The 27357-nt window shown below is 38.5% G+C and overlaps 1 protein-coding gene across 21 annotated transcripts in view; it reads left to right on the top strand.

The window, feature by feature from the left end:
- Nucleotides 1-264: 264 nt before the first annotated feature.
- Nucleotides 265-27357, top strand: part of CLASP2 (cytoplasmic linker associated protein 2) — a 192800-nt gene continuing 165707 nt past the window's right edge. For 19 of the 21 annotated variants that reach the window (XM_046001649.1, XM_046001642.1, XM_046001647.1 and 16 more), the window contains exons 1-2: nt 266-666; nt 21085-21163. In XM_046001649.1, the coding sequence (XP_045857605.1) occupies nt 472-666; nt 21085-21163 (274 nt within the window). In that variant the 5' untranslated portion in view covers nt 266-471. Of the gene's footprint in view, nt 667-21084; nt 21164-27357 lie in introns of all 21 variants that reach the window. The other 2 variants (XM_046001628.1, XM_046001627.1) reach the window with 1 other exon arrangement.

The following is a 27357-nucleotide window of genomic DNA, read 5'->3' as shown; positions in this document are numbered from 1 at the left end:
ACTTTCCCAGGTACTGATTTCAAGCAAAAGAAAACTTCTCTATCTTACAGAGTGTGGGAAGACGCTGGGATAGCGGGTGCCCGATATGGGCCAGCCTCTACAGGGGTGCTGACCCAATTGGACCCCAGCTCCCGCCAGGGGTCCCACTACGCCCAGAGGCTTCCTCCCCAGCAGCCGCCGCCGGGAAGCGGCAGCCGAGAGAGGCGGGCGCTCGCCGGCGTCGCGCTGACGTCATGCGCGCGCTGACGTAGCCGGCGGCCGCGGCCTCTAAAGCGGGCTGGGTGGCGGGGGGCGCCGAGTTTGACTAGTTTGGGGGCCGCTTGGCGCCTGGCGCCAGTCCCGCCGCCCGCCGCGCCCCGCGAGCCGCGCGTCGGCCGGACCGAGCGCGTCCCGCCCGTTCCCGTGGGGACCCGCACTGGCGGCTGGGCGGCGCTCGGCAAAAGTTGGTCGCTCCCGGGCGGGCGGGCGGCCATGGAGCCCCGTAGCATGGAGTACTTCAGCGCCCAGGTGCAACAGAAGGACGTCGGCGGCCGTCTGCAGGTCGGTCAGGAGCTGCTGCTCTATCTCGGCGCCACCGGCGCCATCCCGGACCTGGAGGAGGACCTGGGCCGCCTGGGCAAGACGGTCGACGCGCTCACCGGCTGGGTGGGCTCGAGCAACTACCGGGTAAGCGGCGGCGGCGGCGGCGGCGCGGCCGGGCCGGGCACGCCCTCTCCGGCCAGCCCTTTAATCCCGGACGTGCGCCAGCAGCCCGGCGAGCCCCCGGGGCGCGCTGGGCGCCTCGGAATCGCCCGGTGAAGGGGAAGCCTGTAGGCTCAGGCGTCCCTGGACGCGAGCCGGGGACTTAGTTTCCACCAGAACCAAGTTTTCCCCAATTGTGAGCAGTGACAAATTCAGCGATTCCGTGACACAGTGCGGGGTTTTTTGGCATTAGGACACAATGTTTAATCACCTATTTAAAGAAATCATCGATGCTTTGCATACATAAAGCGCTTGAAGACTTTGCATTTGTACCTACCTTGTAAACACTATGTAGATAAGGACGGGACATTAGGATACAATTTTTAAGTTCAAAAGAGTGTGTCAAGTTAATCCCTTTTTAATTAGTGCTTTTTATCCTACTTAATCTTGTTTCTTTTTTTCTTTTATACATTTTGAGTCTGAAAGGTTGTGCTCTTCGTCTCTAAGGGATCTTGAGAGCTTAATCGGGTGCCTGATTAAGTTTACCGTTAAATCTAATACAAAGATGCTGACCCCAGGGCATTATGTATTTGTTTTTCATTTATTGTCTACAGAAAGCAGTTGAACGCTTTCTGTTAGTTTGTTCTGCTGCACTTGAATACTGACTCAGATTTGAAACCTGTGTGCCAGTAGGTGACCTAGTAAAACGTGTCTTGATGATGAAAAAATTCCGAGTTACGGGAAGAGTGAGTGTTTTTGAAGAGCTGTTAGTAGGCAGGCTGTAATATAGCTAGGTTGAGAAACCAGGTAAATATTTTGTAATTAGCTTGTACCGTAGTTTTTAGCAGTTATTTTCCTTTCTAGTCTTCTGGTGGCAGTGTTGCTCTAAAATGCTGGCTCAAATCTACGGATGAAGTGATTCTTCTAAGTAATTTATACTAATAATCCTGCGAATAGGCTGTACTTTGAAAGCTGTATTCTCATAGAGTAGAAAGTCAAACTCTACAATTACTGTGCAGATTTAATGGCAAAATTTACATGAGTTTTGGAAGGGGTTGACTTTTAGGAAGATAATAAACCATATGGGAATTAACCAACTTGATGCTCTGTTACATACTATTGCATTATTTTTCTTTTTTAAAAATTTTAGAAAACGTTAATGTTTAATACTATATCAGTACTATTTGGGAGCTTATTTCTTCGGGAGAAACAAGCTAAATTTACTTACACTGTAAGGACATATGCACACTCAAGATAATTGATTTTATGTTGCAACATAAGCTGTTACAGAAAGTCAGCTCTTCCTCCATGCTTGTTTCCCTTCCCAAGTGAAGGTGTTACTTTCTATGCTGGCCATAAGGTGTTCTCTTTGCCACAGGGAGTTGGCATTGGACCGTTTCACTCTTCAGATGTACCATCATGTCACCTTCTGCGTCGGCCATGGTGAGTTGGCTTTGGACCATTTCACTCTGAAGATGTGCCATCAGTGCATTTGAACAGTCCCATCTCTTGAAACATCTCATGGCTTCTGTGATACCACAGTATCCCAATTTTTCTTTAATGTCTTTAAGCACTACTTCTTAGTGCTGTATTTTCCTTTCAGCTGGTCCTTAAGAATTAGAATCTGTCAGGAATCTGATGCAGGTTCTCATCTCCTTACTACACATTCTGTCCATGCTCCTTACTAGATACTGTAGTCTGAGTTTCCACAATCAGAACAAAGCTGCGGTAGGCTTCAACAACCTTATCTACACACTCTCTTACAGCTGTACCGTATGTTCTACCTTCTTCTCTGTTTCACTTACTAAATTAGCCCCTCTACATGAATGTTGGATTCCATAGTCTCTTGCCTACTTAAGGTTATTAATTCATCAATTCTACTTTATCCTTCTTGAATCATTAGTTCTCTTCTTTCTACTGAATGCTGTGTATACATTTTCTGATGTTGTTAGAGGGCATTTGGGTTAGTTTCCTGTTCGGGTTTTAAGAACTAAGTTACCAAACTAGATCATCACTTTTTATCCAAGGTACAATGACACATATTTAAGTCTTTAAGAAAAAAAGTGTATCATGGAATTTTTTTGAACATGCACAAAACAGAGAATTATACTTAAATTTCAAATTATGCTGAACAAAATATAATTTTCTTCAGATTTGATAGTATTTTGGAATTTTAGTATCTTAATAATCATCATTACTTCCAAAAATTTGAGTGATTATACTATATGCTGGGTATTGTTCTAGATACTGAAGATACTGAAGATCCAGCTATGAGTAAGACTAATAAAGCTTATTCGTTTAGCTTCATTCAGATATTTATTGAGGACCTACCATGAGCAGGCACTCTACTAGGCACTTCAGATCCGGTACTGGGAAAACCAAAATCCTTGCCTTTGTGGACTTAGATTCTAGTGGAGGTAGAGAAATACACAAAGATAAATAACTAGAATCTATAGTATGTTAGAGGAGGTAAGTGCTTTGGAGAAAAAAAGCAGTGAAGGTAATAGGGAGTGTTGGGCAGGATGCATGTAGTCAAGAAAGTGAGGTGAAATTGGGTATGATGTGAAATAAATATAGGAGTGAAGAATGATTTAGGCAGAGGAAACTGCAAATGTGGAGGCCCTATTTCTGTGGAGGAACATAAAGAAAGACAACATGGCTATAGTTTATAAGTGAGTGAGGTGTTAAGGAGGATGAAATTGGGGAGCGGGTAGAAAGAGCCTTACAGGATTTTATTCTGTCATTGGAGAATTTTATGTGGAGGGGTGGCTGCTTTGTGGAGAGTAGACCAAAAAGGAATAACAGAAGAGCCAGAGAGATGATGGTGGCTAAGACTGGTTTGTTAGCAATGGCCATGTTGAGAAGTGGAAGATTTTGAGATACGCTTTGGTGATAGAGCCAACTGGACCTCCTGTTGGGTTGAGAGAGAGGAATTAAGGATAATTGCCTTTCTCAAGCGCCTGTCATATACTGGGCAGATTGATGGAGGAGTTTACTTAAAAATCAAAGGAATTAGAATTTCTTAAGATTCCCCTTCGGGTATGTACCCACCCCCCAGCATTTATACCCATAGCAGGCTCTCAGTGTTTGTTGAATCTAAATTAAAGTACATTTGTCCCTTGATTTACCAGCTGGAAAACTTATGTACTAAAACCATGTGAAAGAAAAGCTCTAGGGTGATAATTTCAAACAGGATTTTCATTTACTTGAATGGCTGACAGCAGCACTCCCTCAGTTTAGAATAACTGTTTTTGGGTATATGTCTAGAAGTAGAAATATTGGATTACACTTCTGTCTTGTCTACCTCACTTGATCTAGGATTAATCGGTATCTTTAATTTTGTCATTTGTTTCCCTCCTTTTCTGGAGGGAAATAATTTTATTATTTATATAATTAAATACAGATAGTCTGATATTTCTCTTTGGGTTTCTATCTCGTGAATTTATTTAGCTTTGTTGTTGTTAGACAACATTTCTGATTTAAACTATTTGGAAAATTAAACCTACTGAATTGAATGAAACTCCAGCCAGTGTGACAACTTGAGTGTGATTTTATTGACATCACATTAGTTACTCAGATATGTTAAACCACTTGTGATTCAGATGTGAAAAGGAGAGTGAGAAAGAGAATGGGAAAATGACCCTAAAGGTTCTGGGACTTCTTTTGGGATTAATAAAATTTTATAAACGTTTTAAAATTTCTGTTTTAGGACTTCGAAACACCCTAAAATTTTAGCTTGGTCTTAGCCCCCAATTTGCTTTTTAGAGTTTCTGTTTTTCTACCTGTTAAAAAATATTATTTTTGTTTTTAGTTTTTGTAATATTTTGATGTTTTATACTTTTATATTTATATATTTAATGTTTTTATTTTGCTTTTGTATTTTATATGTACCTTTTAGAAGGTACACTTTTGCTTTTATGTTTTAAAGGACCTGAATGGAGGGGTGCCTGGGAGGCTGAGTCGGTTGAGCAGTCTGCCTTTGGCTCAGGTCATAATCCCAGAGTCCCAGAATCAAGCCCCTGTATCAGGCTCCCTGCTCTCTGGGGAGCCTGCTTCTACCTCTGCCCCTCCCCTCTGCTCATGGTTTCTCTCTCCCTATCTCAATAAATAAATGAAATCTTTTTAAAAATAAATAAATAAAAGACCTGAATGGAGGCATTTGAATTCCTAAGGAAGTGGTGAGGAGCAAATTGAAATATAGCTTTAGTTTTCTTCTCTTCTTTCTTTATGGTTTTCTTATTCTACTGAAATGACCCTTGGCCAAGATACAGGCTAAGTTGAAAGATGTCTAAATGGAAATTCAGGAAATCATTTGTCTGTAGCTCCATAGTAAATCTTGACATTTCTATATCAGATTCACTCACCATATTCTTTAGGAATGTGTTGGCTTACTCTTGGGTCTTCAGTTACTACCCCATGTGAATTTTAGAATCAGTTAGTCAAGTTGCACTAGAAAATCGGGGCTTTTATTAGAATTACATTGAGTGTCCTCTTTTTATTTTCCATTTTATTTTACTTTATTTCTTTTCAGTGTTCCAAAATTCATTGTTCATGCACCACACCCAGTGCTCCATGCAATATGTGCCCTCCATAATATCCACCACCAGGCTCACTCAGCCCCCAACCCCCTCCCCTCCAAAACCCTCAGTTTGTTTCTCAGAGTCCACAGTCTCTCATGATTTGTCTCTCCCTCCGATTTCCCCCAACTCACTTCTCCTCTCCATCTCCCAGTGTCCTCCGTGTTATTCCTTATGCTCCACAAGTGAAGTGAAGTGAAACCATATGGTAATTGACTCTCTCTGCTTGACTTATTTCACTCAGCATAATCTCTTCCAGTCCCGTCCATGTCGATACAAAAGTTGAGTATTCATCCTTTGATAGAGGCGTAATACTCCATAGTGTATATGGACCACATCTTCTTTATCCATTCGTCCGTTGAAGGACATCTTGGTTCTTTCCACAGTTTGGCAACTGTGGCCATTGCTGCTATGAACATTAGGGTACAGATGGCCCTTCTTTCCACTACATCAGTACCTTTGGGGTAAATACCCAGTAGTGCAGTTGCAGGTTCATAGGGAAGCTCTGTTTTTCTTAAGGAATCTCCACACTGATTTCCAAAGTGGCTGCACCAACTTGCATTCCCACCAACAGTGTAAGAGGGTTCCCCTTTCTCCACATCCTCTCCAACACACGTTGTTTACTGTCTTGTTAATTTTGGCCATTCTAACTGGCATAAGGTGGTATCTCAATGTGGTTTTGATTTGAATCTTGACTCTCCCTGATGGCTAATGTTGATGAACATTTTTTTATGTGTCTGTTATCCGTTTGTATGTCTTCTTTGGAGAAGTGTCTGTTTGTGTCTTCTGCCCATTTTTTGACGTGATTATCTATTTTGTGTGTATCCTCTTTTTGGGGGAAGACTCGATATCTTTATAATGACCTCTTTTACCCATGAAAATTGTTTATGTTTTCCTTTTTTTTTAAAGATTTTATGTATTTATTTGAGAGAGGGAAAGTGAGTGAGTGAGCACCAGTGGAGGGAGAGGGAGAGGGAGAAGCATGCTCTCCGCTGAGCAGGGAGCCTGATGTGGGCCTCGATCCCAGGACCCTGGGGTCATGACCTGAGCCGAAGGCAGACACTTAACCGACTGAGCCTCCCAGGTGCTTCTATGTTTTCTTTAATGTGTTTCATTAATGTTTCATTATTTTCTCCCAATAGGTCTTACACACATTTTGTTAGATTTATTTTCATAGTTAAGAGTATAAATGCTATTTATTATTTTTAAAATTATGCTTTCTGATATATTGAAATGAAATGGCATTTTGGATATTGATTTTGTGGCCAACCTGCTCATAATGCAAAACACTTTTTCTGCAGTTGATGGATTCTTTTAGGTTTTCTCTACATATGGTAGTCCCTCCTCATATCCATGGGGGGACACATTTCCGAGACACCCTAGCAGATGCTGGAAATAGCAGAGAGTACCTATATATATGTACACAGTGTATAAAGCTTAATTTATGTTAGGCACCTTAAGAAATTAATAGTAATAATAAGGCAGAACATTTATAACAATATCCTATAATAAAAGTTACATGAATGTGGTCTTGCTTAAAATCCTCTTGTACTATACTTACCCTCTTGTGATGATGTGGGATGAAGTGATGAGATGAAGTAAGGTTAATGATGTAGACATTGTAACGTAGTGTTAGGCTATTATTGATTTCTGAAGAGGGTTATCTACTTCTGAACCATATTTGACCTTGGGTAATTCAGGCTGTGGAAGGCAAAACTGGGGATAACCGGGGACTACTGTTACTACTACCAGACAATGAAGATAGTATTCCTCTTTCTTTCCAGTTCTTTAGTTTTGCTTGGTTTGGGTGCATTGGCTAAGACTCTTAGGATGAGGGTGAGTAAAAGAGTGTAGGCATTGAGTTCTTTTGTTTCAAGGGTATGTTCATTTCACTATTAGGAATCACACTTCCTGTAGTTTTTTTTTTTTTTTAACTCTTCACTTTAAAGAATTTTGAACATACATAACGGTAGGCAGAATAAAATAACAAATCCACTTACAACACTCATCCGTCCATGGATAATCATGCTCATCATTTTGTCACAAATCACAGATACATTGTTTCATCAATGAGACTTTTTATTTAATGTCTTGAAGATAAGTATTCTTTAAAAAAATTGTTGATGCGCATGGGTGGCTCAGGCAGTTAAGGGTCCAACTCTTGACCTCAGCTCAGGTCTTGATCTCAGGGTCTTGACTTAAAGCCCCAGTTGGTTTCCCAACTGGGCATGGAAACTACATTTAAAATATATATATATATTAAAAAATTGTTAACCTCACTACCATTATCAAATGTAAAAAAAAAATTCCTTGATATCATATGCAGGGTCAAATTTCCAATTTTTAAGATGTCATACAAATTTTTAAATTAGTCATTTTATTTATTTGTTTATTTTAGTAGGCTCCCACGCAGCATGGAGGTCAGTGTGGGGCTTGAATTCACGACCCTGAGATCAAGACCTGACCTGAAACCAAGAATTGAACACATAACTGACTGAGTTACCCAGTCACTCCTTTAATTATTTCAAGAAAAATCAGGATCCACATAAGATTTCCACATTGTGATTCATTAATATATTAGTTTCCTGTTGCTGCTGTAACAAGTTACCACACACTTAGTAGCCTAAAACAACACAGATTTATTTTCTTACAGTTTTAGAGCTCAATTTCTAAATGGGTCTCATTGGGATAAAATCAAGGTTTCAGCAAGATTGTATTCTTCTAAAGATGTATTCTTCTAAAGAACTTCAAGGAGATGATTTTCCATATTCTGGAAACTGCACGCATTTCTTGGCTTTAAGGCCTCTTCCTCTGTCTTCAGAGCCAGCAGTGTTGCACCTTCAGATCTTTCTGACTACTACTTTTATCATTGCAGCTCTGCCTCCTCTCCTGCCTCTCTTTTATGAGGGATCTTGTGATATATTGGGGCCAGGATAACCCAGAGTAATTTCCCCATTTTAAGACCTTTACCACATCTTTAAAGTTCTTTTTACTACATAAGTAACGTACCCACAGGTCTTACAGGTTAGGATATGGACACCTTTAGGTGTCTTTCTTTGAATTTGTTTCTCCCTCAGTATCTCTTTTTTAAAATTCCTGGATTTTATTTGTAGATTTAAAAAAAATTCTTCATTTTATTTGTAGAGTTTCCCCACAGGTGTGTTTTGCTGATTTCATTCCTATGATGTTAGTTCTTCTCTATTTCCTATGAATTGGTAGTTGGACCTATAGCTTGGTCAGATTCAGTGCCGCCCCCACCCCCCGCCCCAGGAGGCACATAATATCAAGAAAGCACATAAGGTGTGACAGTATCTTTTATGGTGTTAGCAACCATTAATGTTCAGTGTTTAGATCCCTTAATTCATTAGGGTTTGCAAAATGATACTCTAATTTTGTCATTCCTTCACTTATTAATTAGAATGCTTTTATAAAGAAAAGCTTGGACCATTTACTTCTGTTTGGTTACTCATTGGCATAGTTTATAATAGAAAGGCAGACATACCTCATTTTGTTGTGCCTTACATTATTGTGCTTTATAGATACAGCATTTTTCACAAATTGAAGGTTTGTGGCAACCCGTACATTAAACAAGTCAGTTGGTGCCCTTTTCCCAACAGCATTTGGTTACTTTGTTATCACTATGTTACATTTTGGTAATTCTTGCAGTATTTCTGATTTTTTTGTTATAATGTGTTAGAATGATCTGTAATCAGTGATCTCTGATGTTACTATTGTAATTGTTGGAACCACACCCATTCAAAATGGCATACTTAATCAATATAGGTATTCTTACTGCTCCACTGACCAGCCATTTCCTGTTTTTCTCCTTCTCCCCGTTCCTTGAGACACAACCATATCAAAATAAGGCCAGTTAATAGCTGTACGATGGCCTCTAAATGTTCAGTGAAAGAAAGAGTTGTGTGGCTCCACATTAAATCAAAAGCTAGAAATGATTAAGCTTAGTGAGGAAGGCAAGTCAAAAGCTGAGACAGGCCAAAAGCTACTAGGCCTCTTGTGACAAACAGCCAACTTGTGACTGCAAAGGAAAGGTTCTTGAAGGAAATTAAAAGTGCTACTCCAGTGAACACACAGATGATAAGAAAGCAACGTGGCTTTATTGCTGATATAGAGACAGAGTTTTAGTGGTCTGGATAGAAGATCAAAGTGGCCACATCACTCCCTGAAGCCAGAGCGTTGTCCAAGTCCCTAACTCCTCAGTTCTGTGAAGGCTGAGATTGGTGAAGAAGCTGTGAACGTTTGAAGCCAGAAGTTGGTTCATGAGGTTTAAGGAAAGAAGCCCCCTCCATAACAATGAACGGTGGAGCAGCAAAGTGCTGATACAGAAGTTCCAACGAATCATTCAGAAGATCTAGCTAGGATGATGCATGAAGGTAGCTACACTAAACAACAGATTTTCAATGTAGACGGAACAACTTTATATTAGGAATAAGATGCCATCTAGGACTTTGACAGCTAGAGAGGAGAGGTCAATGCCTGGCTTCTAACGACAGGGTGACTCTCTTGTTATGGATAATGAAGCCTGTGACTTCAAGGTGAAGCCACTGCTTCACTTACCATTGTGAAAATCCTAAGGCCCTTCAGAATTATGCTAAATCTACTCTCCTGTCGCTCCATAAATGGAACAACAAAGCCTGGGGGAAGCGCACATGTATTTTCAACATGGTTTCCTGAATATTTTAAACCACTGCTGAAACCTACTGCTAAGGAAAAGAAGATTCCTTTCAAAATACTACTGTTCATTGACAATGCGCCTGGTCACCCAAGCTGCAGTGGAGATGTACAATGAGAGTTACTGTTGTCATCATGCCTGCTAGCACAATATCCATTCTGCAGCCCATGGATCAAGGAGTAATTTTTTTTTTAGAGATTTTATTTATTTATTTTTTTGACAGACAGAGATCATAAGTAGGCAGAGAGGCAGGTAGAGAGAGAGAGAGAGGAGGAAGCAGGCTCCCTGCGGAGCAGAGAGCCCGATGCAGGACCCTGGAATCATGACCTGAGCCGAAGGCAGGGACTTTAACCCACTGAGCAACCCAGACGCCCCTCAAGGAGTAATTCTGATTTTAAAGTCTTATTATTTAAGAAACATACTTCGTAAGGCTATAGCTGTCATAGATGGTGATTCTGTGATGGATGTGGGCAAAGTAAATTGAAAGCCTTTTGGAAAGGATTCACCCTTTTAGATGCCAAGAACATTCCTGATTCCTGGGAAGAGATCAAAATATCAACATAAACAGGAGTTTGGAATTTGATGGCTTTGAGGTGTTCAGTGGAGGGCATAACTGCCAATGTGGTAGAAATAGCAATAGCACTAGAATTAGAAGTGGAGTCTTCTCTGCACAGTAACTTTTTATCTTGATCTAGTCCCAGTAATTTATTTTTGCTTTTGTTTCCCTTGCCTCGGGAGACATATAGAGGTTGCTACAGCCAGTATCAAAGAAGTTAAACCTATGTTCTCTGCTAAGACTTTCATGGTTTTAGGTCTTACAGTTAGGTCTTTGATCATTTTGATTTGATTTTTGTGTAAGGTGTAAGACCGTGGTTCAGTTTCATTCTTTTGCATGTTGCTTTCTAGTTTTCCCAACTCCATTTGTTGAAGAGACTGTCTTTTTCCCACTGGGTATTCTGGTGGGTTAAATAGGTGATGGCTATTAAAGAATGTACCTGTAAGGGAGGAATCAAGATGGCGGAGAAGTAGCAGCCTGAGACTACATCAGGTAGCAGGAGATCAGCTCGATAGCTTATCTAAACATTGCAAACACCTACAAATCCAACGGGAGAGCAAAGAGAAGAACAGCAACTCTAGAAACAGAAAATCAACCACTTTCTGAAAGAACCTGTTTTTATCCCCTTTCTCCCCCCCACAATTAGGGGTCTCTTCTGATTTGGTTACAGTGCATTTTTCTGGGGTCTTTGCCACCCTTTTAGTAGTTTATTTGCTCCTTCATATCCTCTTATCTGGACAAAATGACAAGGCGGAAAAAATCACCACAAACAAAAGAACAAGAGACAGTACCGAAGGCTAGGGACCTAATCAACACAGACATTGGTCATATGTCAGATCAAGAGTTCAGAATGACAATTCTGAACATTCTAGCCGGGCTTGAAAAAGGCATGGAAGATATTAGAGAAACCCTCTCTGGAGATATTAAAGCCCTTTCTGGAGAAATTAAAGAACTAAAATCTAACCACGTTGAAATCAAAAAAGCTATTAATGAGGTGCAATCAAAAATGGAGGCTCTCACTGCTAGGATAAATGAGGCAGAAGAAAGAATTAGTGATATAGAAGACCAAATGACAGAGAATAAAGAAGCCGAACAAAAGAGGGACAAACAGCTACTGGACCATGAGGGGAGAATTCGAGAGATAAGTGACACCATAAGACGAAACAACATTAGAATAATTGGGATTCCAGAAGAAGAAGAAACAGAGGGGAGCAGAAGGTCTATTGGAGAGAATCATTGGAGAGAATTTCCCTAATATGGCAAAGGGAACAAGCATCAAAATCCAGGAGATGCAGAGAACCCCCCTCAAAGTCAACAAGAATAGGTCCACACCCTGTCACCTAATAGTAAAATTTACAAGTCTTAGCGACAAAGAGAAAATCCTGAAAGCAGCCCGAGAAAAGAAGTCTGTAACATACAATGGTAAAAATATTAGATTGGCAGCAGACTTATCCACAGAGACCTGGCAGGCCAGGAAGAGCTGGCATGATATATTCAGAGCACTCAACGAGAAAAACATGCAGCCAAGAATACTCTATCCAGCTAGGCTATCATTGAAAATAGAAGGAGAGATAAAAAGCTTCCAGGACAAACAAAAACTGAAAGAATTTGCAAACACCAAACCAGCTCTACAAGAAATATTGAAAGGGGTCCTCTAAGCAAAGAGAGAGCCTAAAAGTAGTAGATCAGAAAGGTACACAGACAATATACAGTAACAGTCACCATACAGACTAATAATGGCACTAAATTCATATCTCTCAATAGTTACCCTGAATGTTAATGGGCTAAATGCCCCAATCAAAAGACACAGGGTATCAGAATGGATAAAAAAACAAAACCCATCAGTATGTTGCCTACAAGAAACTCATTTTAGACGTGAAGACACCTCCAGATTTAAAGTGAGGGGGTGGAAAACAATTTACCATGCTAATGGGCACCAGAAGAAAGCTGGGGTGGCAATCCTTATATCAGATCAATTAGATTTTAAGCCAAAGACTATAATAAGAGATAAGGAAGGACACTATATCCTACTCAAAGGGTCTGTCCAACAAGAAGATCTAACAATTTTAAATATCTATGCCCCTAACGTGGGAGCAGCCAACTATATCAACCAATTAATAACAAAATCAAAGAAACAGATCAATAATAATACAATAATAGTAGGGGACTTTAACACTCCCCTCACTGAAATGGACAGATCATCCAAGCAAAAGATCAACAAGGAAATAAAGGCATTAAATGACACACTGGACCAGATGGACATCACAGATACATTCAGAACATTTCATCCCAAAGCAACAGAATACACATTCTTCTCTAGTGCACATGGAACCTTCTCCAGAATAGATCACATCCTGGGTCACAAATCAGGTCTCAACCGGTATCAAAAGATTGGGATCATTCCCTGCATATTTTCAGACCACAATGCTCTGAAGCTAGAACTCGATCACAAGAGGAAAGCTGGAAAGAACCCAAATACATGGAGACTAAACAGCATCCTTCTAAAGAATGAATGGGTTAACCAGGAAATTAAAGAAGAATTGAAAAAATTCATGGAAACAAATGATAATGAAAACACAACAGTTCAAAATCTGTGGGACACAGCAAAGGCAGTCCTGAGAGGAAAATATATAGCGGTACAAGCCTTTCTCAAGAAACAAGAAAGGTCTCAAGTACACAACCTAACCCTACACGTAAGGGAGCTGGAGAAAGAACAAGAAAGAAACCCTAAACCCAGCAGGAGAAGAGAAATCATAAAGATCAGAGCAGAAATCAATGAAATCGAAACCAAAAAAACAATAGAAAAAATCAATGAAACTAGGAGCTGGTTCTTTGAAAGAATCAATAAGACTGATAAACCCCTGGCCAAACTCATCAAAAAGAAAATAGAAAGGACCCAAATAAATAAAATCATGAATGAAAGAGGAGAGATCACAACTAACACCAAAGAAATACAGACAATTATAAGAACATACTATGAGCAACTCTACACCAACAAATTTGACAATCTGGAAGAAATGGATGCATTCCTAGAGACATATAAACTACCACAACTGAACCAGGAAGAAATAGAAAACCTGAACAGGCCCATCACCAGTAAGGAGATTGAAACAGTCATCAAAAATCTCCAAACAAACAAAAGCCCAGGGCCAGACGGCTTCCCAGGGGAATTCTACCAAACATTTAAAGAAGAACTAATTCCTATTCTCCTGAAACTGTTCCAAAAAATAGAAATGGAAGGAAAACTTCCAAACTCATTTTATGAGGCCAGCATCACCTTGATCCCAAAACCAGACAAGGATCCCACCAAAAAAGAGAACTACAGACCAATATCCTTGATGAACACAGACGCAAAAATTCTCGTCAAAATACTAGCCAATAGGATTCAACAGTACACTAAAAGGATTATTCACCACGATCAAGTGGGATTTATTCCAGGGCTGCAGGGTTGGTTCAACATCCGCAAATCAATCAATGTGATACAACACATTAATAAAAGAAAGAACAAGAACCATATGATACTCTCAGTAGATGCTGAAAAAGCATTTGACAAAGTACAGCATCCCTTCCTGATCAAAACTCTTCAAAGTGTAGGGATAGAGGGCACATACCTCAATATTATCAAAGCCATCTATGAAAAACCCACCGCAAATATCATTCTCAATGGAGAAAAACTGAAAGCTTTTCCGCTACGGTCAGGAACACGGCAGGGATGTCCATTATCACCACTGCTATTCAACATAGTGGGAGCAGCCAACTATATCAACCAATTAATAACAAAATCAAAGAAACACATCAATAATAATACAATAATAGTAGGGGACTTTAACACTCCCCTCCCTGAAATGGACAGATCATCCAAGCAAAAGATCAACAAGGAAATAAAGGAAATAAATAATAAATAAATAAATAAATAAATAATAAATAAGAATAAATAAGAAGTCCTAGCCTCAGCAGTCAGACAACAAAAAGAAATTAAAGGCATCCAAATTGGTAAAGAAGAAGTAAAACTATCACTCTTCGCAGATGATATGATACTATATGTGGAAAACCCAAAAGACTCCACTCCAAAACTGCTAGAACTTGTACAGGAATTCAGTAAAGTGTCAGGATATAAAATCAATGCACAGAAATCAGTTGCATTTCTGTACACCAACAAGAAAGAAGAAAGAGAAATTAAGGAGTCAGTCCCATTTACAATTGTACCCAAAACTATACGATACCTAGGAATAAACCTAACCAAAGAGGCTAAGAATCTATACACAGAAAATTATAAAGTACTCATGAAAGAAATTGAGGAAGACACAAAGAAATGGAAAAATGTTCCATGCTCCTGGATTGGAAGAATAAATATTGTGAAAATGTCTATGCTACCTAAAGCAATCTACACATTTAATGCAATCCCTATCAAAATACCATCCATTTTTTTCAAAGAAATGGAACAAATAATCCTAAAATTTATATGGAATCAGAAAAGACCTCGAATAGCCAAAGGAATATTGAAAAAGAAAGCCAAAGTTGGTGGCATCACAATTCCGGACTTCAAGCTCTATTACAAGCTGTCATCATCAAGACAGCATGGTACTGGCACAAAAACAGACACATAGATCAGTGGAACAGAATAGAGAGCCCAGAAATCGACCCTCAACTCTATGGTCAACTAATCTTCGACAAAGCAGGAAAGAATGTCCAATGGAAAAAAGACAGCCTCTTCAATAAATGGTGCTGGGAAAATTGGACAGCCACATGCAGAAAAATGAAATTGGACCACTTCCTTACACCACACACGAAAATAGACTCCAAATGGATGAAGGACCTCAATGTGAGAAAGGAATCCATCCAAATCCTTGAGGAGAATGCAGGCAGCAACCTCTTCGACCTCAGCCGTAGCAACATCTTCCTAGGAACAACGGCAAAGGCAAGGGAAGCAAGGGCAAAAATGAACTATTGGGATTTCATCAAGATCAAAAGCTTTTGCACAGCAAAGGAAACAGTTCACAAGACCAAAAGACAACTGACAGAATGGGAGAAGATATTTGCAAACGACATATCAGATAAGGGCTAGTATCCAAAATCTATAAGGAACTTAGCAAACTCAACACCCAAAGAACAAACAATCCAATCAAGAAATGGACAGAGGACATGAACAGACATTTCTGCAAAGAAGACATCCAGATGGCCAACAGACACATGAAAAAGTGCTCCACATCACTCGGCATCAGGGAAATACAAATCAAAACCACAATGAGATATCACCTCACACCAGTCAGAATGGCTAAAATTAACAAGTCAGGAAATGACAGATGCTGGCAAGGATGTGGAGAAAGGGGAACCCTCCTCCACTGTTGGTGGGAATGCAAGCTGGTGCAACCACTCTGGAAAACAGCATGGAGGTTCCTCAAAATGTTGAAAATAGAACTACCCTATTACCCAGCAATTGCACTACTGGGTATTTACCCTAAAGATACAAACATAGTGATCCGAAGGGGCACGTGTACCTGAATGTTTATAGCAGCAATGTCTACAATAGCCAGACTATGGAAAGAACCTAGATGTCCATCAACAGATGAATGGATAAAGAAGATGTGGTATATATACACAATGGAATACTATGCAGCCATCAAAAGAAATGAAATCTTGCCATTTGCGACGATGTGGATGGAACTAGAGCGTATCATGCTTAGTGAAATAAGTCAATCGGAGAAAGACAACTATCATATGATCTCCCTGATATGAGGACATGGAGAAGCAACATGGGGGATTAGGGGGATAGGAGAAGAATAAATGAAACAAGATGGGATTGGGAGGGAGACAAACCATAAATGACTCTTAATCTCACAAAACAAACTGGGGGTTGCTGGGGGGAGGTGGGATTGGGAGAGAGGGAGGGGGCTATGGACATTGGGGAGGGTATGTGCTATCGTGAGTGCTGTGAAGTGTGTAAACGTGGCGATTCACAGACCTGTACCCCTGGGGATAAAAATACATTATATGTTTATTAAAAAAAAAAAATTTGGAAGGGGAGGCAAACCATAAGAGACTATGGACTCTGAAAAACAACCTGAGGGTTTTGAAGGGTCAGGGGTGGGAGGTTGGGGGAACAGGTGGTGGGTAATGGGGAGGGCACGTTTTGCATGGAGCACTGGGTGTTGTGTAAAAACAATGAATACTGTTACGCTGAAAAAATAAATAAAATGGAAAAAAAAAAGCGCTAAAAAAAAAAAAAAAAAAGAATGTACCTGTAGTGATGAGCACAGAGTGATTTAAGTGTTGAATTACTACATTGTACACCTGAAGCTCATATAACACTATATGTTAACTAACTGGAATTTAAAAAACCTTAAAAGAAAGAAAGAAAGAAAAAAAAGGATCCTAAAAATGTGATTCAGATGCTACAGTTTCATGACAGAACTTGAGCACATGAGGAGTTGCTTCTTATGAATGAGGAAATAGTTTTTCTTGGGATGGTGTCTACTCCTGGTGAAGATGCTGTGAAGATTGTTGAAATGACAGCAAAAGATTTAAAATATTACATATATTTAGATGATAAGCAGCATCAGAGTTTGAGAATATTGACTTCAATTTTGAAAGAAATTCTGTAGGTAGAATGCTATCGAACAGCATCACATGCTACAGAGAAATCATTCATGAAAGGAAAAATCAATTATGGCAAACTTTATTGTTGTCTTATTTTAAGAAATTGCCACAGCCACCCGAGCCTTAGCAACCATCACACTGGTCAGCAGCCATCAACATTGAGGCAGGACCTTCCACCAGCCAAAAGATTACAGCTTGGTGAAAGTTCAGATAATGGCTAATATTTTTTAGCAATATTTTATTTTTAAGGTATTCAGTTTTCTTAAGACATAATGATATTGCATGCTTACTACAGCAAAATACAGGGTAAACATGACTTTTATATGCACTGGGAAATGAAAAAATTCACTTGACTCACTTTGTTGCGATATTCCCTTTATTTCAGTGGTCTGGAACAGAATCCACAATATTTCTGAGGTATGCCTGTAGTTCATATGATTCTTTCCTTTCATTTACTAATTGTCAAAATATTAAGGTGGTCTTTTAAGCATCCTCCAATATTGGCTAAATAGCTTTTATCATTATGAATTTTTGTATTTAAACATATCTAGTGTGTTTCAAGACAGTGCAGTTATTATCCTTGTTAATATTTAACTGTTGTATCTTGACATGACCCTAGTAATCTCTTTTGGCATATTCACTAGCTGGTATCACAAAATGTCCTGTTTGCTGCTTCTACCCTGGAATCAGCCACTTCTCTTCTTCTGTTTAGTGGGAATTAGTATATATGTGAGTGCTAGTGGAACTCAGTGTTACTTGTTTGTTTATAGATTTTTTTCAATGAACAGGATAGGTTTTATCTTAGTTTTAAAGAAAAATACATCATGAGTTCAAAGCGATTCTAATTTAGTTTCAGGACTGCATTTTTTTTTTTTTTAAATACTACTTCTGTATGTCTTCTATCTCCTTCAATCAAAAAGATTTCTAAAAGTGTTGACGTTTCTTTTTTAAAGAGTTTAGTGTATGTTCTTAGGGTATATCCCCCTGGAGAGAGATAATCAAAGTACTATAGTTTAAAGTCACTTGAAACAGTCTTCTGTGTGGTTATAATACTAATTTAGTATGCATTTAGGTTCACTTATTTTGTTTTCAATGAAATAGTGTATTCAAAATAGTCTGGCTTCCTTCTCTATTCCTTATAGTCTGTTCCTAACCATGAAATTTGTTTCCTGATTGTTACTCCATTTCTGTTATTTTTTTTTTCAATATTTTATTTATTTATTTGACAGAGAGAGTCACAGTGAGAGAGGGAACACAAGCAGGGGGAGTGGGAGAGGGAGAAGCAGGCTTCCCACTGAGCAAAGAGCCCAATGTGGGGCTCAATCCCAGGACTCTGGGATCATGACCTGTGCCAAAGGCAGACGCTTAACAACTGAGCCACCCAGGTGCCCCTCCATTGCTGTTATTTTTCGTAAACATTTCTAACTATATCTACTTGTAGTACTCTCTGTATATATACGCATTGTCCCAACTTGCTTGTTTCACTTAACAATATATCATGGAGGGGCGCCTGGGTGGCTCAGTGGGTTAAAGCCTCTGCCTTTCACTCAGGTCATGATCCCAGGGTCCTGGGATCGAGCCCCGCATCGGGCTCTCTGCTTGGCAGGGAGCCTGCTTCCTCCTCTCTCTCTCTGCCTGCCTCTCTCCCTACTTGTGATCTCTATCTGTCAAATAAATAAAATAAAAATCTTAAAAAAAAAAACAACAATATATCATGGAGGTACACCTGGGTGGTTCAGTTGGTTAAGCGTCTGGCTCTTGATTTTGGCTCAGGTAATGATCTCAGAGTCATGAGATCAAGACTCGAGTGGGGCTCCACACTCAGCGGGGAGCCTGCTTGAGATTCTCTCCCTCTCTCCCCCTGCCCACTGTCTCTCACTAAAATAAATATATCTTAAAACAATATCATGGAGGTTATTATGTAGCAGAATTAAAGTAGTCCTCATTGTTATTTTTAAAGTGTTGCAGTACCCTATATTATGGATATACCATAGTTTATTAAATCTGTCTCATATTGATGTTTGGATAGTTTCTGGTCTCTTACAATGAATAATATTCACATGTTCTTTAATAATTTTGTTTGTGTATCTTGAGGATAGATTCCTAAGTGAGATCTTATCAAGTATGCATGTTTTTCCTGCTTATTTGAGATACTGCTTTTATCATCTATAAAGTCTATTAAGTCTGTTAGTCTATTTGTAGATTTTTCAATTATGTTTTAACAGCTTTATTGATATATTTACATACTATACAATTTAGTCAACTGAAGTGTGTAGTTCATTGATTTTTTAAGTATATTTACAGATATGCACAACCATAAGCACAGTTAATTTTAGAATATTTCCATCACCTCAAGAAGATCACTGTACCCTTTTGGAGATACCAACTTTATCCCCCCACGTTCCCTAATTCTAGGCAACCACTAATTTACTTTCTATCTCTATAGGTTTGCCTATTCTGGACATTTCTTATAAATTTAGTCATACAACATCCGACCATATGTGACTTTTTTTGTTTCACTTACAGTGTTTTCAAGGTTCATTCATGTTGTAACATACACCAATCAGTTCTATTTAAGACCACGTTTTTTATTGAGTGCATATATCACATTTTCTTTATCCATCAGTTGAAGGACATGTGGGCTTTTGCACCTTTTATTGGTTTTCAGGTATCTGTGTGTGTCCTACTTTAATTCCTTTGGATATATCTCTAAGAGTGGGATTAATTATTGGCCACTCTGTGTTTTTGTAACACCCTTCACTTTATACCTTCCCTTTTTCCCTGTGCTTCATACAGGGTTTTTCTCCATGTTCTCTTCTCCAATGGTAAACTGCTCCTTACACTGTCTTTGCTAACCTAGATGTGGGGAGTGGGAGTGTTCTCTGTTTTTCTGGTCCAGCTTCAGTCTTAGGAGCCCTTTGTTCTTGAGTCTGGGGTATGAGGCTTTAACAGAAATCCTGCTTCTCCTCAACTGTAGACTTCTAATCATTTGAGCCCAGGAAGATTTTCTGCTTCTCCCTCTGAAGTAGAGAACTTTTTTTTTTCTTTTCTTTTTGCTCAGCAGCAGTGAGTTTTTAACCTGTGTCCTAGGGTGACAGTTTTTGTCTTTCTCTCAATAGCTTTATTCCTTTATTTCTTATGAGTATGGGAAAGGAAAGGTTTGTGCCTTTCCTACATAGGCAGCTGCCTCCCTCTGTCAGACCTGTACAACCAAGAGATACTTTTTCCAATTTCAAGTGTCCACTGGAGGTTTGTGGAGAAAGAGCCTGTGAGTGGGTGTCTCTCCTTTTGTGTCTCTGGCTACTAGGGATTATGTATTTTCATGCTAACCTACATTCAGCTATTAACAATGAATTAAATATAGTTGAACTCTTAACCCACTTGTATCACATTTTCATTTTCCTTCTGTCCACAGCCACATGTGTCCTATTGCTTATGTCCCATCTCTCCTTGGGGACATCTGTCTTTCCTTAAATTTCAGGCTAGTTGATTATCCTACAACTGATGGATTTCTGATGGATTCAAGAATAGATATGGTTCTGTAGATTATTTGGCTTTTTCTTGTTACAGTGGGAGTGGTATTGGTTTCCGGTGTCTGTTATCCTAGACAAAAGCTGGAATTTCTGTATAATTAAAGGTGCTGTTATTTTAACTTTCATTTAGGAAACATTTCAACATTATAGGAAAATTGCATGTATAGTCCGTAAACTTCTCTGTACCCTTCACCTAATTTACCATTTACTAACATGGTAACTCGCTATCTTCTTGCATATTTATATATTATTATTATTATTATTATTATTGAACCATTTGATAACAGGGTGCCCTAATCTTATGACCCTTTATCGCCTGATTACTTCAATGTCCTTATTTTTTTAAAAAAACTTGATAATATATGAAGATCTTTGTATGTCAGTGATTATAATTGATATGAAAGAAAGCATTGGTACTTTATATTCATTAAAATTTCTTTCTGTCTGTAGGTATCATTAATGGGATTGGAAATTTTAAGTGCCTTTGTGGACAGATTATCAACACGATTTAAGTCCTATGTAGTAATGGGTAAGTTAACTTTACTTAAAATTATTGTAGGTTTTGACATACTGACTTTTTTCCTTCATCATTTCTAATAGAATTCTTTCTCTGTGAATGCAAAAATGTTATTTTGTACAACCCAGAGATCTACTTAGCATTTTAGGTTGCCTAGACATAAAAGATTTTAAGCCTAGGGCACCTGGGTGGCTCAGTGGGTTAAGCTGCTGCCTTCGGCTCAGGTCATGATCTCGGGGTCCTGGGATCGAGTCCCACATCGGGCTCTCTGCTCAGCAGGGAGCCTGCTTCCCTCTCTCTCTCTCTCTCTCTCTGCCTGCCTCTCTGTCTATTGTGATCGCTCTCTGTCAAATAAATAAATAAAATCTTTAAAAAAAAAAAAAAGATTTTAAGCCTATTTAAATATTTACTTTGAGACCAAAAAAAGCATAAAACATACTAAATATACTGTTGATAGATTTTTACTTCATATTTTAAAATGTTTTACTGTAACTTTTATTTTTTTGTAACATTAAAAATTTATTACTTACAGCACGACTTTTTCTTTCTCTCTAATTATTCGTTTATTTTCTTCCCTTTTAAAATTTTTATTTAAATTCCAGGTAACATGCAGTGTAATATTGGTTTCAGGAGTAGAATTCAGTGATTCATCACTTACATAGAACACCCAGTGCTCATCATAACAAGTGCCCTTCGTAATACCCATCACCCATCTAGCCTACACCCCAACCCGCTTCCCTCCATCAACACTCAGTTTGTTCTCTGTTGTTAGAATCTCTTGTGGTTTGTTTCCCTCTCCTTTTTTCCTACCCTTCCCATATGTTCATCTGTTTTGTTTCTTAAATTCCACATGGAAGTGAAATCATATGGTATTTGTCTTTCTCTGACTTAATTCACTTAATATATTCTAGATCCATCCATGTCATTGCACACCGTAAAGATATCATTCTTTTTGATAGCTGAGTAATATTCCATTGTATAGAGACTCAAGCCCCCCACATCTTCTTTATCCATTCATCAGTTGACGGACAGTTGGGCTTTTGCCGTAGTTTGACTATTGATGATGCTGCTGTAAACATCATGGTGCATGTACCCTTTCAAATCACTATGTTTGTGTCCTTTGGGTAAATACCTAGCAGTACAGTTGCTAGGCCATAGGGTAGCTCTATTTCTAATTTTTTGAGGACCCTCCATACTGTTTTCCTGAGTGGCTGCTCCAGTTTGCATTCCTATAGCACCACTTGTTAGACTATATGTGAAGGACTGGTTCTTTTGTTGCTAGTCTGTTGCAGATGAATATTTTGTAAAATACAATGAAAGTAAATTACAGCAAAGTGAAAGGGAAAAAAATTCAAGGCCCAATTTTTTTTTTGTCGTTTTTTTTGTTTTTAAGATTTTATTATTTGACAGAGAGAGATCACAAGTAGGCAGAGAGGCAAGCAGAGAGAGAGAGAGGAGGAAGCAGGCTCCCCGCCGAGCAGAGAGCCTGATGTGGGACTCGATCCCAGGACCCTGAGATCATGACCCGAGCCGAAGGCAGAAGCCTAACCCACTGAGCCACCCAGGCGCCCCAAGGCCCAATTTTTTTTATTAGATTCAGTAAATAAAATTATTTTGGTCAGATTGTTTTTAAAATTTTATGTTATAAACACTCTCAGTTTTGTTTTTTTTTTACCACAGTTTGTAGACTGGTCTGGGCTGCCAGCCATACTTTGCAGTGCACTTACAGTAGCGTGTTTGTAGTACAGTACAGTATACTAATACAGTGCTTTTCTTTGTGTAGTGGTTAGGGTTACATTGATTTTGACCTGCTTTCTAAACCTGAGTGACCTTCATGGGTCTTTTGGAGTGCTTTGATGAGTAGATTTGGTTCCTGTTATGTAGAAATATTTAAGGGGGGAAGAAAAGAAATATTTAAGGGAAACTTCAGATGTTTGTGATTTTTCTTTAATGAATTAATGCTTCATGATGCTACACTTATTTTTGAATTCTCTTTGGTCAGCTTTTTATTCATGTTTGGTATCGTACTGCTTTCTTCTTTTTATTTTTATTGTTTAGCTATCCTTTTAGCAGAAGCATCTTAGTGAGTTTCCCTTATTATTCCCTTTTTAATCAATACCTGCTTCTAATTCATTCTTTGTATGAATATCCTCTAGAAAGGTTTTTTCTTTTTTTTTACTGTTTCAGTCTTCTGCTTAAAAATCCCTATAATAGGTGTTAAAAACTATGCTCTGCACACATACTGCATGGAGCACTGGGTGTGGTGCAAAAACAATGAACACTGTTATGCTGAAAATAAACAAATAAAAATTTTAAAAAAACTATGCTCTGCAAACATGTTTTACTTGCTTATGTATTTTCTTAAAACATTTTGAATCATTGTTAAAATTTAGAACATTTTACATAAAAATTCATGTTTATGGCTTGTCTTGAACAGTTGTTCAGTGTGGCAACCCTGATCTTCCACTCCTACAGGTACTTTTTGGCTGAAGTTTTGTCATAGCTTCTCTTTTGAATGGGTCATGAGATTTCTGATTAATAAGTTCCTCCCATCTCCTCTTGCCTCCTCATAACCGAGAATATCAGTTATCATATGGCAAGCTTGGAATACTACCATTTTTAGAGCTGGTTCATTTTTGGCATTTTCTGTATGTCCCTGACCATAGGCATTTGTTTGTGACCACTGCCCCTGTAGTAGTTCCCTATTATTAGTTGTGACAGATGGTATTTGAGGCTTGACAGTAATTCTAGGTATTACGTATCTTGCTTATTTTTTTTTTAAAGACATTATTTATTTATTTATTTATTTATTTGACAGACAGAGATCTCAAGTAGGCGGAGAGGCAGGCAGAGAGAGAGAGAGAGAGGAGGAAGCAGGTTCCCCACTGAGCAGAGAACCCGATGCGGGGCTTGATTCCAGGACCCTGAGATCATGACCTGAACCGAAGGCAGAGGTTTAACCCACTGAGCCATCTAGGTGCCCCTGCTTATTTTTTTTGACACTAGAAGCGCTAGATGGGGTTTGATGCTCCGACTGGTTGTAGTTTTTTGCCTCCCAGGACTGTCCTGCTTTCAGAACTTCTGTTTGGTTGTCCTTTGGTGTTCCGATTCTCTCAGCATGTATGTCCCTTCTGCCTCTCAGTAGCCTTATTTATCAGTGATCTTTAGCAAGTACTCTTTTCCACTTTAGCTAATCAGAAACTTGCTCACTCTTGCTATTTTTGGCCTAATTTGTTCCTAATTTGTGCTGTTCTTTCTTTTTGAAATCCTCTCCTCTTGGGGCACCTGGGTGGTCTAGTCAGTTAAGTGTCCCGCTCTTGGTTTTGGCTTAGGTTGTGTGATCTCAGGGTCCTGAGATTGAGCCCCACATCAGATTCCATGTGGAGTCTGCTTGGGACACTTTCCGCCCCTCCTCTCTTCTCTCTCTCTCAAATACATAAATCTTTAAAAAAAAAAAAAAAAAAAAGAAAAGAAAAGAACTCCTGTTTTTCTCTTTAAAAGATTTACTTCAGGTTCCAGTATCTGGGAGCTTTTCATATTAACCTCACCCTACATTGAAGTTTTCTTTACTCCGTGATTCTTACACCCTTAAATACTTAATAAATTGAATTAAATTGCTTTTATTCGTATTTCATGTGTGTTCTCCATATATCTACATAGGCTTATATGTGTAATTTTTTTTTGTCTTCTAATCTACTCTTTTTGTGCATTAATATTAGCCAGTATCATTTTTACTTTGAACTCTTCATACATGTTCATCATTTTCCTTGGTGAAACTTGAACTTGTTAATAGATGAGAGTGTGATATAATAGGAAAATTTTATCACTACTTTCCTACCATATATTGCCTACTTGTCATCCATTTGTTAGGACTTATCTGCTTTACATATATGAGAGATTATCCTTACACTGTTTCTAATTTGTATGGTAGCTCTGTAAGTTTGGCAGTATATCTGTATACTCTGAAGGAGGTATGGTACTAAACCAAGAGTCCCAGGGTTAACTTTGTTTAACTCTGTCTTAGAACTTAGCCAAACCATGTTAGGAGCCTTTCTGTAAAAGGAAGGAATTGAATGAAATTATGTGTAGAAGGTTCTTTTTTTTTTTTAAATAATGTAATCCTAGATATATGTAACTTGATGTGAGTGATATATATATATATATATATATTTTAGTGCACTTAGGTTATTATAGCTATTTTTACCTTTTTATGTTAAAAGTGAAGAGAAGTTTCAGGAAAATTGAGATACATGTTCACTTATAGATGAAGTGCCAGAAAGAGTATGGGCTCTATTGATGTAGTTCTTTAATATGAAAGATTTAAATTTTCTTTTGTGGCCACATGTACTGTGGAAAAATAAGCTTTTCAAACAAAAAATATATTCAGTTTACATTTAACACTGATTACCAACCCTGGTTTTATGCTAACTGAATTCAGTAAGGGATCTCATATTTTACAAATTTTAAGTAGATAGTTTTAATTGAAAATGGAATTACAGAAAGAGTATTAGAATAGTTGTGCTTCCTGGCCATCAGTTTTGCATCTTGTAAAATGGTATGCATTCCCTACAGTGCTAAGAGAATAAAACATATCAGCTGTGCTTTAAACTTCTTCAGTGTTCCACTGTTCAAAATCCAGTCTGATATATTCATTTGTTTAACATTCTTATTGTTTATAGGGTAAAAACTTTGTTTTGGATTCCTATAACTATCTATTGTAATATTCATCACATTGAATGGTAAAATTCAGTGGTCATTATATTATATACAGATTTTAGGATCCTTAAACTTTTGACTCTTCCAAATGCTTATTACAGGCTTAGCACAGGTTTGTTTGTTTGTTTGTTTGTTTTACCAGTTTTACCTCATCCTCTCACTAGGCATGTGAGGAATAGGCCTGCATCCCTTCTTATTTCGTAGACAAGGGAACTTTGAAATACAGAGAAGTTTACTGTCTTAAATAATTAATAACTGGTAGAGCAAGGAATGAAATCTTATTCTACTTGACACCAAGAGTGTTAAAAAGGAATTCTAATGCAAAAAATTCAACTTTAATAAAAAGTTTATGTAGTGTGAAATTGTTTATTTTCAGTGTTTATTATATTTTATAAAATTTTAGTTTCTCTTACTGAAGTGAGCAGTTGTTTGGGCCAATGTGTGTTTTTTTTTCTCTTTTTTAAAATTTTATTTTATTTTATTTCTTTTCAGTGTTCCAGAATTCATTATTTATGCACCACACCCAGTGCTCCATGCAATACATGCCCTCCATAATACCCACCACCAGGCTCACCCAACCCCCCACCTCTCCTCCCCTCCAAAACCCTCAGTTTGTTTCTCAGAGTCCACAGTCTCTCATGGTTTGTCTCTCCGATTTCCCTCTACTCACTTCTCCTCTCCTTCTCCCAATGTCCTCCGTGTTATTCCTTATGCTCCACAAGTAAGTAAAACCATATGGTAATTGACTCTCTCTGCTTGACTTATTTCACTCAGCATAATCTCTTCCAGTCCCGTCCATGTCGATACATAAGTTGGATATTCATCCTTTCTGATGGAAGCATAATACCCCATCTTATATATGGACCATATCTTCTTTCTCCATTTGTCCATTGAAGGGCATCTTGGTTCTTTCCACAGTTTGGCAACTGTGGCCATTGCTGCTATGAACATTAGGGTACAGATGGCCCTTCTTTCCACTACATCAGTACCTTTGAGGTAAATACCCAGTAGTGCAATTGCAGGGTCATAGGGAAGCTCTGTTTTTAATTTCTTAAGGAATCTCCACACTGATTTCCAAAGTGGCTGCACCAACTTGCATTCCCACCAACAGTGTAAGAGGGTTCCCCTTTCTCCACATTCTCTCCAACACACATTGTTTACTGTCTTGTTAATTTTGGCCATTCTAACTGGCATAAGGTGGTATCTCAATGTGGTTTTGATTTGAATCTCCTTGATGGCTAATGTTGATGAACATTTTTTCATGTGTCTGTTAGCCATTTGTATGTCTTCTTTGGAGAAGTGTCTGTTCATGTCTTCTGCCCATTTTTTGATGTGATTATCTGTTTTGTGTGTGTTGAGTTTGAGGAGTTCTTTATAGATCTTGGATATCAGCCTTTTGTCTGTAGTGTCATTTGCAAATATCTTCTCGCATTCCGTGGGTTGCCTCTTTGTTTTGTTGACTGTTTTAATTTTCTTTTTGGATTCAAATT

The sequence above is a fragment of the Meles meles genome, chromosome 4, assembly GCF_922984935.1.
Source record: "Meles meles chromosome 4, mMelMel3.1 paternal haplotype, whole genome shotgun sequence".
In the NCBI taxonomy this organism is placed as follows: Eukaryota; Metazoa; Chordata; class Mammalia; order Carnivora; family Mustelidae; genus Meles; species Meles meles.
This window is presented reverse-complemented; position numbering and strand designations above follow the sequence as displayed.